This window comes from Thermobia domestica, chromosome 3, assembly GCF_964235325.1.
Source record: "Thermobia domestica chromosome 3, izTheDome1.hap1.1, whole genome shotgun sequence".
Classification (NCBI taxonomy): Eukaryota; Metazoa; Arthropoda; class Insecta; order Zygentoma; family Lepismatidae; genus Thermobia; species Thermobia domestica.
In genome coordinates this window covers 217,839,585-217,856,414 of record NC_137456.1, presented here as the reverse complement: position 1 = coordinate 217,856,414, position 16,830 = coordinate 217,839,585, and the positions used below count along the sequence as shown (strand labels likewise).

Below are 16,830 nucleotides of genomic sequence, written 5' to 3'. Positions count from 1 at the left end.
TAAAATGTTCAAATCACTGTCTTTTGCATCAAAATCTGAAAGGGTTTTTTCCTCCTTGCTATGATCGAGCTCACTACCTTCTATGTCAGATTCATTTAAAAGTTCTTTAACTTCTTTCTCAATTGAACTTTGGCAAAGAGCACGATTTGCTATTGCTCCAATGCTGCTGCAGATTCCCACATACAGTGACAGTCACATAATAACGAACTGCCAAATTCCAATGAAATATGCTTCTTCAGTCAGTGTTGCAGGCTGCTGCTTGTAGATTCTGATTAAAAATACTTGCTAATAGCAGAGGTGCAGCATAGCTCTTTGCAATCACTATTGAAACAATTTTCTGTTTCTAATATACTATATATATATATATATATATATATATATATATATATATATATATATATATATATATATATATATATATATATATATATGTGTGTGTGTGTGTGTGTGTGTGTGATTATAATATAAAGTGGCATATATAGGTGTTAGCAAGTTTTAAAGGAATAAACTAATAAAAACAAAATATTTAGGTGCGAAAAAATAAATCAGAAGAAAATGTGTATACTAAATTTTTATAATACGCAGTTGGCAATAGTGCATCAGGACAATATCTCACAGTGTCCCTGCATGTTGTAATACCAAAACTGATTCAAAGGAAAATAAAATAAATAGCCAAAACACTGGAATATAAGTTAGCGTATGCGTTGAATAGCCCCTTAGAACTACCAACGGGGTAAGGCCCACAGCACTTCATTTATTTATAAATAGGAAAAACAAAACACTAAAAACTAAGCAAGTACGTTTTATGATGAATGGGGTCAAGCTTGACTATCAATTTTTTTTTTTAATTAGAAATGCTACAAAATGTAACAAAGAACTTGTGGGCCTCCGAGACCTTCCATTGGAGTTCCTAGGGTTAAGAGGTTCCGGAACTTGAACCTAATTACTGAAACAGATAATAATTTGCATTGTATTTTCTTATAGGATTAATTGGCTATACAAAACCTCAATTTTTTCTTTGAATTGAAATTCAATAGTATTTTTTTGTGAATTTTTAAATTGTGGTTCACAACCCTCACCTAGCGGACTGAATCTGTGATTTATTGTAATACAGTTAACTTTATAAGAATTTTTGGCTAAAAACTGCATTAGTTTGAATTTATTTTACTTAAGACGTTTATACCTTTAGTTAAAGCGGAAGGTTCGTGGGTACCAATCCTTGACTGTTCTTGGTATTGTACAGAAGGGATGAAATTACGTAACCTTTCAAATCCATGGAATAATAATGTTTCTTTTCCTGGAATTCTGAAATTATTAGATATTTGCTGTGGTTATATGGAATACTTGCGGTTGTCAACCTGCAGATCGCGGTCACATGAGTAGTTTATTTGATTCTGCGAGACTCTGCTATCAAGTGATTATATTTTAAAATTCTTTGGATTTGAAGAAATTCGGATCAGATTGAATTAGTTGCTCGAATTTAAATTGGAGAGTTGAAAGAGAAATTAAGGTTACGATTCTCATTGGCTCTTTGACTATTGAATCTAGAATTTTTTTTTACAAAAGAAGTCTTATTACCGCTTTCATATTTAAAGGAATATTAATCGCTTGTTTCTGTACTGCTTTCTGAGATTTCTGATAGGAACAGATTGAAAATTTGTTTATTATTGTTGAGAATTATTAAGTTAATTTTTACCACGTTTTTGAAAGTGCTTGAAGAAAATACTCTATGAATATTAAATGATTATAACAGTCATTACGGTTGGAAGTAGGAAATTCCTGCTAACTCATCGTTCATGTACTATTCGGGCACGGAAATCTCTACCTCTGAATCGTTTCTGAGAAAATGGCCCCGGATTAATAAATGAGATTAGTGTTCACTGGAGTTCTTGGTGTTTGGCTGAAGATTTTCTGTAAACTTGTAATAAATATTATTTTTGAAAAAGTGGTGTTTATTATTTTAGTATTGATACTATTCTGTGTGTAAGCTTGGTTGTTTTTTTTATATGTTAAAACTGGATTATCAATTGACGGGAAACATTTCTTCGGCAGCTGGCTCTTCCCACGAAAGCTCCTTCTGAGGCAAAATTGGATTCATTTTTATTTTTTTCGATTTAACTGCAAACGCAAAACATAACCATAATTCTTTTCGAAAGCAGAAAGAAAACATTAACTACTTACTGTCTGTGAAAATAAGGCCCTTTCTCTAATTTCGATATTATATCATCAGCTTTCATTGTTTTTAAAGAAAGTGGTTGTTGGTACTTTTCATTCTTCTTATTAACACTTCCGTATTTTGCAGTTTCTTCCTTCCCTCCGGAAGTTTCATTCTTTTCATGGTTCTGTGAGGAACTTCTTGAACTGAAACAACATAGAATTATTTGTTTTTGATCAGAAAAATTACAAAACTCAAATAGCTTATATATATATATATATATATATATATATATATATATATATATATATATATATATATATATATATATATATATATGTGTGTGTGTGTGTGTGTGTGTGTGTGTGTGTGTGTGTGTGTGTGGAACTTAAAAAAACTTATTGTTGTTACATACTCAGTAAACTTAATGTAACGAACTTAGTTTTAAAAATGAATGTCTTTTTTTACTTTCTAAATTTATATGCTGAAAATAATTTACAATTGATCAGAAAACAGTGTGAAGATTGATACTCTCTGTTTAGTATAGTTTATACTGTCATTGTAATAAACATTACTCTATAAAACTGGAATTTACATTGTAAAGATAAATTTTGAAATTGTTATATATTTATTAAAGTAGGCAAGTGTGATTTAAAATATTGGAAATCGTATTTTACTGCAAATTTACATGGGCATTTGTCAATTTCGAAGTATTTTGTACACAAGTTTCAATGCGTAAGCTTTGAATCTTTCTAAATGAATTTAGATTTAATTAATGAAATAGAATTCTGAAGTCGCCTCAAAGAGTTGTGAATATATAAAGTCGTCGAGTTATTTTATATAATCAATGTATCAAGATAGAGTTGGTACGTTATGAATTGCCAATTTCCAATATGTACCTATATAATACATACATATATAATACATACATATATTATATTGAAAACTGTATTACTAGTAAACAACATAGTCACATCTAGAAACATGGATAATAAAATAACAAAATGGTAAATACAGTATTTTTTGGAATTACCTAAAGCATTTGAGTCAACACAAATTCTGCTCTACAAGCTTGAGGAATGTGGAAGATGAGGAATAGCGTTATCTTGGTTTGGTAGTTATTTAAGTAACACAAAATAAATTGTTCAAATTGGAGACTTTCAAAGTGAATGTACAGTAGACATATCCAGTACAGCGTGCCACAAGCAACAGTCCTACAACCAATTATATTTTAAATATATGTTAATGATTGATTCTTCGTCTAGCAGCAACAGCATGAGTTTAGTGGGCGGAGGGCGATTACAAAAGGAACATTTCGTCCAAAATTTTCCCGGGGGAAGCGTTCCTCCTAGCATCGCTGCCACGTTCCCTCTTTGCACAGCCATACTCAGTCTTTGTGTGAGATAGGATGAAGCTGGTGTATCGCCTGTGTTGTGAGTTATGGGTATCCAACTTCTTTAATGAAGTTTAGACTTTCAAGACCCCAGGATCCAGAAGTTTCGATGGAGACGGTGACGAAGTGGTATTTGTCCAAGAGGTTGTTAGTTTCTTCGTCTTCTTCTTCTTTTTTTAGATTCTGTGCGAGTTGCATCCGTCCCACCCTTTTGTGGAAGAAGGTAGATTAGAGGGGCCTAGGGTATCGGCACAAGTTAAATCCCATATTAAAGCCTTCCCTCGTTTCCAAACACATTTGACACAGTCTTCCTTTGCTCTTCTTTGGTTTTATCACCAATTGAATCCCCATTTCTTTCATCATCATCGAGGTCAGATATCTCCACTGGAGATATTTGGCCTCGGTTCTTCGGGGTACTATACCCTCGCTCCCCGTCTCAATCGGGATGTTCATTTTCTTTCTCAGAGGATAGACTCATGGGTTCACGCGACTGGTGGAGCTTTCCCTCACATTCTTTACAGTATTTAATTATCTCACCAGCCCAGACCTTTTCTGCATTTTCAGCAGTATCCTCTAAATTGGTACAACTGAAATGAATCCATTTCAGCCCACACTCGTGACACCTCACTAGCCTACGGGAGACGCGAGCTCCTTTCGCATTACTGTCTAACGTACATTGTGTACATGAGACTTCCGCGTTCTCGTGTGATACGACAACTTCTTGATTGGTTGCCATAGCTTCCGTACAAAAAGGACACAATATAAACACACATGCAACTATATACTTACAGACTAACAAAACTTATTATCCAGATACTGTTCATAGATTAAAGGAATCCTATCTGATTCCCTCCTTGGGTCAACTTCCAGCATTTTCAAATATTAAAATTCAAACTTTGACAGATTCCTTCATTTCCCCCTTTCTATAGAGAGAGACAAAGATAGCAGAACAGCCAATGACTATAATTATTTAATCTCACTGTGACCTTTTTAATTATTCACCTTTTTGTGGCCAAGTCAATATGAGCTCGATCCTAAACAGTGTTTAATAAATAATTTCAGATCCGTTACCAGGGAAAACAATTGTTTCCATGGTAACTGTGCTAAGTCAACGGTCGCCAATATTGAAAGAAAACGGTAAAAAAAAGTTAAGTAGTAGTAGTAAACGAAGAAGAGCAGTGTAGAGGAGTCGCTAAATTTAATTCTTTTTAACGAAAGCGATTACTAAACAACGCCTACTAATTGAAATCCCGATTATTTTCCAATAAAGTAAATTTCAATAAACTTTCTTATTATTGTTCGTCCCTCAATGCATACCCATATCGGACTTCGAAGAAACTTATCGAAACAACTTATTGACCGCGCCAATAGCGACTACTCTCAGTCATGACTCCGTTTTCTTTCATTCAGAAATAGAAAAGAAAGAGAAGAAAGTAGAAGGGTAAAAGAAGGAGGTAGGAAAAGGGGAGGAAAAAGAAAGAAAACAAATAGAGTATTTTTATAAGAAAATAGATTACTGGATAATTCCGGGAATATAGTAAGAAGTCGAGAAAGTTGTTGAAAGATGAATCATTTTAAATATTATTAACGACTACTCAATTTTGGATTGCTTCGGAATAGACACATGTTCCCTCATACCACCCAGACCTAGCTCCAGGCACCACGTTCGTGGGGTTGCCCAGACCTAGACCAGGAAAGGAGAAAATCGAAATTATTCTTGTAAAGTTATTCCAAATGATGCTTGATAACCATCCAGTATCTCTAGAATCGACCACACATATGAATTAGCCAATAAAAAAAATAAATCAAAGTTATAAACTCAATATAAAACTTTTGTATCGTCTCAATAAGAGTTTCAACTTCCTGGAAGAAAGATGTCGTATTTAGGCTCATCCTGTTATTTTCGTCTCACTCCTAGAGCCGATTTAAACCGCTAGTAGCGGTCCTTCATGACCTAGGTTATTTACCTTAATACATATATTAAAACATGACACATATATTATAAACATTAATATGACAAATGATATTACTAAAATTACTTAAATTAAATCTATCATGCATTCACTCGCTCACTCACTCAGGACAGTGTATATATGTTTAAAGGAAACCAACTAACTACAGAGATACAAATAGTTTATTACATTCATAGTGGAAAAAAAAGAAATTAATTATATAAAAAAATATTAAAAGCACAAGTTCTTGGTTATATATCAATAGAATACATAGGGTTATACTTTAGTAAGTCTTTATACATTTGATCATATTGACAAATGGAAAGAAGAAAAAAAGAATAATTACATGTATTATATCTTAGGCATGCTAAAGCAAAATTATGATTTGCGTCATACGCAAAGAAGACACTTATTTCACCTTTTAAAAAAAATGGACAAAGAGGAAAGAAAAGAAAAAAACTTTTAGGTGTACTAGAACTTATGAGTCTCTACCTCACATTGAGCAATAAAATATTAATAATTCTGAGCGTTCAAATCACAAATCACGCACTACTCGTAGTGTCCAAAAACATTTCGCTCCATTTAACTTAGTTTGTGTTATATATATATATATATATATATATATATATATATATATATATATATATATATATATATATATATATATATATATATATATATAACTATTGGTTTATAAAACCATTCATCAACTATATTTAGTTTATGACTATTAGCAGTTTATAGCTGCACTCGCATACTGTAACGTTTATACCCATCTAGGGATTTCGAAAAATCACTTTCCGCCAGAGGATGTTTCTCCTCTTAGACAGTCCATTAACAAACTTATTAATTGGATAATTTCAAGTTACTTGTTTAACACTGGGACACGTCATGAAACCTTTCCTTACGATCACTTTTGTATATATGTATATATGGTTCGAATTTAAGACGATCTTCCACAGGTGTAAGGAGTATGATGATTTAAATTGAGGATAAAAAAAAACACTGGTCAAGTCACAGGATACATATGCAGGTGAGAGGGATTAAAGGTACACTTTCCACAATGGTTTTAGGTTGGTAGTTCAGGGATAATATTCATTATGATGTGGGTTACATTTAGACCTGCCGTTACTTCTTAATACATGCCATTAAATAATTACATAGGTTATCATTTACATCTATTCAGAGGAAAAGGAAAATTATTTGAGTGCACGGCGGTATTCTTGACCAAATCTATATTATTATATCCGTCGGAAACTTACTGGTAAACTATAGCAACCAATACACGTTTGGGGGGCTGACATATATCCATATAATACATTCAATATCATACTTTACTTTAACATCATATTCACATACTAAGCACATGTACATTTCGACGTATTCATTTATCTCTCTCTACATATATATATTTATATTTAATAAATGCGCACACATTTGAAATAATAACCCCAACAATAATTTCAGAAAAGGTTGCAAACATTGTACAAGAAAAACAAATGACTTCCGACATTACATATGAAAAAAAGAATTGATTTTTTACCTGATACCGCGTATCTATAAATTTCAACTTTCATATAGTCAATTCGTGCATGAATCGTAAAAAAAAAAACTTTGTGAGGCAGGCACGTAACACAAAACATTTCTAAAGATATAAATAGATAAAACAAAATACAATTTCTGGGCCCAGGTTAACTACAAGATAAACGAAAACCAAAACAGAAAGGAAAGTGACCAATGGATTAAAAAAAACTTAAGAGGGACGACGGTGAAAGAACGTAATTAAAGTGTCGTCAAATATGAAGTCGTTATTCATTTTGGCAATAGGTCAAAATGTGATGGAGGACCCAATCATTATCTACTTTATCCATGAATCGTGTCTTGCAACGTCTCAGCTGGTAATTTTAGATCAGAGTTGTACGTTAAATAAATCGTAAGCGACAAGTTCAAAATTTGGGGGGGAAGGTTGAAATTAAAAAAAAAACTCTATAGAAGAAGTAGAAGAAGTATAGGTAAAAAGAGAGGAGACAGAACACTACAACTACGAAAGATAAGGGGCCGAATTTACGTATACAACATACTATAACCAAATATTCTCATTTATGCCAAAAAGGGTTCGGCTTACCAAATAAATAGCCGAAAAAAGATGTCTGCAAAGTTGAGACAAGTCTGTGTCCTCGATGGGATTTTAGGAAAGACAAAGGCTTTAGGGAAATCCCACCACTCACCGTATCCGGTCAACACCCTTGCAGATCCCGGAATCCTCCGGAAGGTTAGAGACGGCGCTAATTTAGAATTTCAAAAGAAAAAAAATCATCCGACCTCTCGGAAAGTAAAAGAATCCAGAATAGTAATGAAATTAGTGAGAAATAATAGTTAAGATATCCCTAATTAGTGATTTGCCAAAATAAAAAAAAATTAAATAAACTGGATTTTGGATCGGTGATTTCTATTGCCAAACTTCACCGATAGCTCCCCTTCGCAGAATGCGCTAAATTCTAAGGAATCGATTAATTTCCATCACTATCTAGTTTGGAAACTGAGAAAAGAAAACGAAAATATTCAAGGGGGGAGGGGTCGATGCCCGGGTACGGTAAAATAAATTTTTAATAACTAATTGTTTTGATTCTGTAACCCTGTCAGAGCTGTCGCCTCCATGAATATTGTAAGCTAGCCCGAGTAGGTAACGTGGAAAAAAAATCTCACGGAGCAGGATATTCTATTTTAAAACCGACCAGAAAATATAATTCACTACAGCCCCGAGTTCTACAGCTACTATTGTCTTTTGCATAATTGATTATTAAATATGTCCAGTCAGCAATTATATGATGCTACCCATGCTATCAGATGGTATCACTATGGTTGATCATTACTATAACACATCAAACTACAAAGTATTACCATAGTCCGACTATATATCGCCCTCCTGTCCGCGTGATATTCCGGTGCAGGGGTCAGAACCTGAGATGTTTGTAGCTACACGTATCTACTCAATACGTATACGAAAATATATCAACACGTGGCGAAGTATGCACTGGGCTACTATATATTTAACTATATGGGTGTCCTATCTTCTATATTCATCTACTACAATATTCATATAATTCATATTAATATTCATATAATATTCATATCATCATCTTTTTCATTTACTACGACGCTATATTCTACAAACACCCTGTTTCCTCTATCTACGCCCAGCCCACATACACATTTCATCATAATACTTTAAAATCTATAGTCACTACAAACATTTCCCATTCCGATCACTGCACGACAACCTCACTCGAACTCAAGACTCTTTCACCACACACACAATACTATGTAATACCTGGTAGCTTTATTAAGAAAGAAAAAAATCATACGTATGTTCACTGAAAAATAGAATTATCTGCGATAATATTTAATGTTTATGAAATTATTCTGCAGCCACAAAAAAAAAAAAAAAAAAGAAATGAACATTTAATATAATTTCAAAACGAAGAACTAGCATCATATCGCCCTACTTCTGTTAAGAAATTACGTATTCTTTATTTACTTAAATATTTCGATTTCTAGACTAAGCAGAAGGTTGTAATTTTCAGAAAATATTAATTTTGGATCACTTAACCTAACTGTATATGCATTTGGACTGGGAATTATATTTTCTAGGTTTTATTTCGAAAAGAAGGGTCAATTCCATGGAAACTAAATCACTAAGAGCATCGACATAAGAATGACGGTTAGTACTGACTTTTGACACTAGGGGGCTAGCGACGATATGATCTACCCTTGAACCACTGAATGTGACCTTGTACACGGAAATTTTGATACTATGACACTCTCATTTTCTGATATTACTATAGATCGATATGTTGCGTTTAGCTATTGATCAAATACGAATGATACACCGTCCATACTTCATTATTTCACACACTTTCATCACTTAACTACAATTGCTACTACTGATACTACATTACAAACACATACATGCCACATCCATAACTACAACCTACATTAGTACATGTTGTACTAATAAATATACACAAACAACATTCAGATTTTACCATTTTTTTTTAAATCGGCTCTATGAAAGATAAGGAAAGGAACGGAAACAGGGCCAGTTGGCCCTTGTATTCACCAATTCACATTCTTTAAACTGTTTAATCAATGTCCCCGAGGGGACATATCAAAGTATTGACTAAAAATAGGACCCCTGCCCTGAAGGGGCAGGAACCCGAAACAAACTACATGTTCAACTCATCCCGCTGGAAGCCGTACTCCCAAGTCAGGAGTGAGATAGGAGCCCTTACTATAAATTTACACGTGCATTATTCTACCTATCTTAACAACGCCAAAATTGAATACCGCCATATGTTTAAAGAAAAAAGAATCACTCGCTACCTACATAAGCAAATCTATATATTGACAGGTCTTATAACCCTAAATTAGCAGGAAAATTGGAAAGTGAAAATATCAGGGAAAACACTAATCTTCAGAACCGGTTTTAGGAAAACGAAAATCACACTACTTCTGAATCCTGTCCATAGCGATAGGTAGATGAAATCATGGCGTCGGGCGTCACTAAATTGCACTTCCTATTTCAGCTCTTCAGTCCGGTTTTTTACTATGAAATTGACTAAATTATGGCTCCATAACTTCCGGGATGGTATTTATTCAATTATCCAACTAACTTTACCTTGTTAATACAGCTTTTGTGACCTTGTTTCTACTTCTCTGAGCTGGAAGATCCGGGTCCGGCTGTCGTCAGACAAATTCGAGGCAAGGAATGGGAATAATCGCGCTCTAACATTATAGCGTGGGTGAATCCTCCAATCAAAACAAAGCATTTTTGGCGGTGGGGCTTTGAAACGAATAAATTTTGGTAAAATCTGGATTAAACTAGATTTCAGAAGGACCTAGGTATCTAAAAGAGAGGTGAAGGGTGGTCCTGAAAATTCTGTCGAATTTTAGATTGGTTATTTATTCGAAAAGTTCCGTCCAATGGTGGGCCTATATTTTCAGATCGCACTGACACCGTAAGAATTGTAATAATCCATTTACATATCCATATACAAGACTTATAACTAATTTAATATATAAATAAAGATATTGATTCCCAAAACTATAATTCCTAATGAATATTTTACAGCTTTCCATGTTAATTTGAAATAGAATAACAAACAAAATTACGAATTATATGAACAGCCAGAAATTTTTTGTTAAACATCGAGTACAGTCGGTGCAAAAAATTTCGGGCACCCTCCTATTAAAACATCATCACATTAGACTGTAATGGCATATTACACATTCCGTCACGTCTCTTGCCATCAGAGTGACTACACCCTATTGGCTCTCACACGGAAGGCGTTCCAGAGGAGATTAGGGCTCTCGTAACGTCGTTAACAGTGGAGTGGCAAGAGTATCTGCCAGCACTGTGAAGACATGATAGGCCACGTATACCTTTCTTACCCACTAAATTTCCGCAAGCAGCGCAGCGGTGTTGTTCACAGACATCTGCTCCCAAACGTAACGTACAAGCGATTCGAAAACTTTCGTCGGGAAGATGCAGCCCTAGGGATAGGGCTGGAAGGTGAGTAAACAAGGAAACAAACCAAGAAGCAAGAAAACTACCTTATTCTCAGGATTGTGTCCTGCTCTTCCTTCTTCATCCACAACGTAAAAGTTATAGACAAAGATGAGAAGCTTCTGATGATGTTAACAAGCAACGGAAATAAATTTCTAACAGTAACGCATCCAAGTTCTGAATGTGGAGAGCCCGTACTCCAAGTAATCAAACAGTGAAATCACAATTAAACATAACATGAAATCGAAGTTATAGAATGATAATTAGGATTCAATATATTATTGTATTGATAGCACCTGGAATAAAAATTTTTATTACAAAATGGAAATGTACAAGACAAGCATATATATAACATAATATCACATTATCTGTAGATATTACTATATCTTCGCTCCCTGATTATCTTCGATTCGTTCATATCCAACAACTTATAATCGCAAGACCATCAAGGTAAGATAAGTTCCTTGTTTCTAGCTAGTTAGCTAGTATTCCTAGTTAAATACAGGTCATTAGATTGTTAGTTTAGTACTGATTTGCCGACAATAATTAGGAAATGGCATTAATTAGTATACAGCTGTAGTTAACAATATCGTTGTTGCTTTTATTTGTTCTCTCAAACTTTTGTAATTGCTTTCTAAAATTTCATATTTCATTTTTATATCATTACTATTTATTATTAGCATACAACATTTATTAAACTTTGTGACGTAATCCTTAGCAACATAAGTGTATTTTCCTTCTTTCCATTCTCTTTGGGTTGTTTTATTCTATAACTAAATTGACAAACCTCAATCTTAGAAACAAGCAATTAAAAGAAGACAGCTCTAGCATAAAATTCCCACGAGTAAACAGGTAACACAAATGAAATATAGATGTGAATATTTCCTAATAGATTTCAGACATTACAATCATCATTGACCTTACCATTGTGAAAACTTGTTGGATAAAAAATTGATAGTACATGCAAAGCCATTTGCTTATTTTGCTACAGATAACAGGTCAATGTTTACTTAAAATTTTGACGGGAGTTCAAATAGGATTCAGTTCATATAGGAAAACATTGGATTTTGTCAATGAGAACCCGGAGGAGGTTCAACTCTTAGCACTCCACAACTTCAATTTCCATCTTGATTGAATAATAATGTAAATAAAGTTAGATATAATTATAATTAGATGTGATTGTACGTTCAACTTTCAATTACAATATATTTCCATAAATCATCCAAACTTTTCCAGTTCCACGAGCTATTATTTAAAACAGCCTGTACTTCAACTTCATATTTATATTAAAATCTGTTCCTTTTCTGTTTATTTTTTGACAAAAAAATAAAATTTATTTATTTTCTTTCTGTTTTGTATATCAAATTTTATAGTGTAGAATTAGGTTCTGTTCGCCAATATATCATCTTGTAGTAATCTATCACAACAAATTAACAACGAGACAAATGTAACTAGTAATTATAAGAACAATTCACAATAAATCAATAAGAAATAGTTATCTACCAATTATAAACAAATAAATTCAGAAACTAAATCATTTTTAAAGCCTGTAATATTTTCGCGAAACTCGGGGCATTACAATTGGAGGAGGAATGAAGAAGAGAAGATAAACTGGAGTTTATAAGAAGAGCGTCCTAAGAAAATTGTAAACTTATCTTGTTAAAATCAGGTAGATCAAGTCCGCCACACGATGTCCACTAGGAGATACAATAATTAATCTAAGCTGCAAAATATTAATGAATATCCTGGCGTAGAAGTGATCAAAGGCATAGAGCTATAACTGGAAGAAAGGAAAGATGAAGTAGATAAGTCAAGGACTCGACGAATGCCTAAACCTCCGTGATCCACTGGGAGAGATGCCTGTAGCCATGAGTTATCCGTAAGAGAGCAGTTGAGAAGGGATTCTACGCCAAGTCGGATGGATTCATCATATTGTTCGCAGAAGATGTCTGACGCCAGGATGGAGAACTACAAAGGAAATAAATATAACAGGCTTGGTATAGGTAATGAGGCCTGTAAGAGATACAAGCTGAGTGCGCAGATATCGTAGATAGGCGAGTGAAAAGAGATCTAATTTCGATATCTTGTGCAATAACAAATTGCGTCGAGTGTCAGTGTGTAGCATTTCACCTAGAGGGAGGCTCTATCGGATAATGTAAGTTGAGTTCCTGGCGAGACTTCGTTGAAAAGGGAGTAAAGGGTGTTAGCCTTTTCATTTGAGACTCCCAGGAAACCAACTTCATACTTGTAGAAATTGAGATGTAATCCAGGCTCACGAGATTGAGTACGAATCTTTAAAAAAGCCTCGAGGACATCCTCCTTGTAATAGATTGAAGTGTTAACGCAAATAATGCATGCCCTAGGGGGTCAGCTTGTTGAACACCTCGCTGGGAGAGGACGATATCTTCACCCAAAAATAGATAACTAGGCTGTGAATAGCACTGATGTATGAAGGTGTATATATAAGGAAAGTGCGTTTTTACAACTGTAAGCATAGAGTCTCTATTGATTTCGTTGAATGCATTCCGAAAATATAGTTAAGAAAATTTTCTCTTCGGTATGGGGATCATAATAATATAGTCGGGCGACAAGGACTGCAACCTCTGAGCCATGTGGAACGCACACTCCCAACTGATGTTGTGACAAAAACGTAGATAACGGTTCCCAAATTCTTTGATATATTATTTTAGCTCATAGCCGTCTCCAAACGTTACTGACAGCGTGGGGCGTATACCACCACATGTCTTACTCAATGCTATAAGCGACACTATGAAATATATTGATCTGATTTCTGTAGGTACGTTTTCAGTGAGGATTATGTGAAGAACATCACTGATACTGCTCAACAGACGGTCTCTAGAATCAATCTCCTGGCATAGTAAAAGATCCTTGAGGATGGAAGGGCGTAAACTGTCCTTATCTCCTGCGGAGCCGGAAGGAAAGGATCGAAGAGGTCTCTGTACTTCTTTGACGGAAACTCTAGGGACGGCCGGAGCATTGTCAGCGAGTGCAGGAGTTGTGAAAGTGTGACTTGTGTAGGGTGTTTGTTGCGTGATGCAGCTAGCACTAGCACTGTAGCTTCTGGAGGTGCCAGTGTCATGAGAGATGTGGAGTCTGACAGCTCCATGGACATCGCCATAGGAAAGTTTGTTCCCAATAACCCTCTTGCTCGGCGAATATCGGAGGTTCGTTGGTGGCGATAAAGAAGAGCATCGCTGCGAGAATTAATCCAACTTGTGACTCTTTCTTTCACTCATGTAGTGAGATTAGACACTTTGTTCGATCTTGTTTGTAAACAGAGTTACGTAGGGGAAGAAGAAGAGCTCCTTGCACGATTGCAAACTATTAGTAGATATAATATTCTGTAGAACGTGACAGAGGGAGTCAGCCAACCAGTGGCGGATCTAGCCTGGGGCCGGAGGGGCCTAGGCCCCCAGTTTTTCAGTGACAAAAATAATTAAAGCTATTGTTTATATATATTTGAAAGTTTCTAGTAAAGTCATGACATCTATCATGGTCTGGGGCTTGGCTGCCCCTGTAGTTTTTACCTTCTAGATCCGCCACTGCAGCCAACGCCGGTCTAGCTCCTCGAGAAATTCTCTACGTAGAATAGGATTTATGGACTTACGTTTTCCGAGGGTGTTGAATGATTTGATAAGACATCTCGTTAGGCCTATCAATGCAGTTGTTCAAGATAGAACTGTGTGTATAATGTGAAAGAATGGGAGTGAAATTGGACGATGAGGGTTTGGCTTTAATACTAGTGAGATGGCACTTACAGCATTGTCAGGCCTCTTGCATTGAGTAACTGTTTGTTGCAATGGGAACACACTGAATCATTATGTATAGGTGCACCAGCAGCAGTGGTGATATGCAGCCCGTATGGACCGGTTCGCTAGAACCAGTTGTTAAAATATTTTGAGTCCGAAGAACCGTTTTGTTATACCAAGACCCAAACACACACACACATACACGTCTGAGATATCAAGAAAGAGAACTGGGATCATATGAATGAAATGGTGAGATGAAGCTTAAATATAAATAACCCTATGTGAAACACCATCATTTATATTTGAAAAAGCATTATCAAAAATTGTCGATCCATTGCTGGATTAAGGTCTTTCCAATACTATTTGAATGCCATCCATCTTGGACAGCTCGTTTGCAAAATATTTGCAGTACTATATAATTTCGTCATACCACCTTGTGTTAAGATACTGTGAAGGTCGCGACTGGCCACTTGGAGTATCCAATAAAAATTGCTTTTATCTACTACTTTGTATGGTTATTTCCTAATAGAATTATATCTACCTACCTATCCATCTAGTATCTCTCTCTATTATATTCTCTTTAATATATATATATATATATATATATATATATATATATATATATATATATATATATATATAGAGAGAGAGAGAGAGAGAGAGAGAGAGAGAGAGAGAGAGAGAGAGAGAGAACCGGTTGTTGAAAATTAGAATAACACCACTGATCAGCAGTATGTGAAATTGTGAATGCTCGGGTCGGCATTATCGTTCAATGACACAGAGTGGTCGACATTAGTGGGCATGGCACTATATCGTGTTCAGTCGACATATTAAGGAAGTGGTAGGTAAAGTAAATAAACACTCATGTTTGAAACCATTCTACAATTCAAAAATAGATCTTATTATTAAAAACTGATATTCACATAATTCAAGTTGATTGTTTGAAGTGACGTATGTGAAACGATCTTACGGATGAAAAAAAAAGTAAATTAAGAGTTAAATCAGTTTCCGAGAACTATTGGAAACGAGAAATTTTACTAAAGCAATCCTGAGGTGTTCACGCAGATTTTGACACCACACTCGTGAAATGAAACAATGTTTTTTCCCGCACTACGCTTTGAAATTCTCTGCGAATATCAAAATTGGAACTTGCAAAATGAACAAAATGCAACAATGCTATCTAAAAGTCAGGACCGGAGTGAAATATGAAATTGCTCATGTTTTGCTATCTGAAAGGATATAATTTACACATTTCTAAAATTAGTGATATTTGAAAGAAAAATAGATAATAATTAGGATGCTACTGATTACTTATGTTCAAAATAATTCCGTAAGCTTGAGAAATCCCTTTCACATTAGTCGTAAAGTTTACTTTTCTAATTTTATTTATCTGAAAGAAATTATCTTTTAATCTAACAATGCTTGTAAGCTACAATCGGTTTTTCGCTTCTCTTTATTTCTGGAAAATTTTGTATAACCTGACCAGGATAGCTGTGCGGTTTTGCGAGGATGGCGCTGCTGTTGTGTTTACATCAGTTTCTTGGCGAGCGCGGTGGGACAGGGGAGCGGACAGTTTCACTTTGCAGTGTATCCAACGGTTTTTTAAAGTTGCAGTTTAGATGTTGTGCATAGTCTAATCTCTTTACGCTTAATAAAAAACGCCGTAACTTATGTATGTATTGAAGTGAATCATCCCTGAAGTAATGCAGATGTATTGCGAATAGTGATTTATGAATGGAAATTACCAATTTAAGAACAACATAGCACAGTTGACAATTCAGTGAGCTTCTACCGTGTATTAAGCAGATTGTATAAAAATTGATTACGTTTTATTCGATTTCATTATAACACAGTAGCAGCCTGTAAAACGCAGGAATGACAATGTCAGTGACTAAAAAATAATTTTGGATTGATAGCTTAGAGTTTTGCGCAATATCTTGTAACTGTAAGTTTAAATCAAGTTAAGGTTAAGGCTCATGATGCTGCTGATGATG

The 16,830-nt window shown here is 34.8% G+C and overlaps 1 protein-coding gene across 2 annotated transcripts in view; it reads right to left on the bottom strand.

The window, feature by feature from the left end:
- Nucleotides 1-16,830, bottom strand: part of LOC145680967 (uncharacterized) — a 750,879-nt gene that overhangs the window by 333,721 nt on the left and 400,328 nt on the right. For both annotated transcript variants that reach the window (XM_081752183.1, XM_081752182.1), the window contains exon 3: nt 2,182-2,361. In XM_081752183.1, coding sequence (XP_081608309.1) covers nt 2,182-2,361 — 180 coding nt within the window. The remainder of the gene's footprint in view (nt 1-2,181; nt 2,362-16,830) is intronic.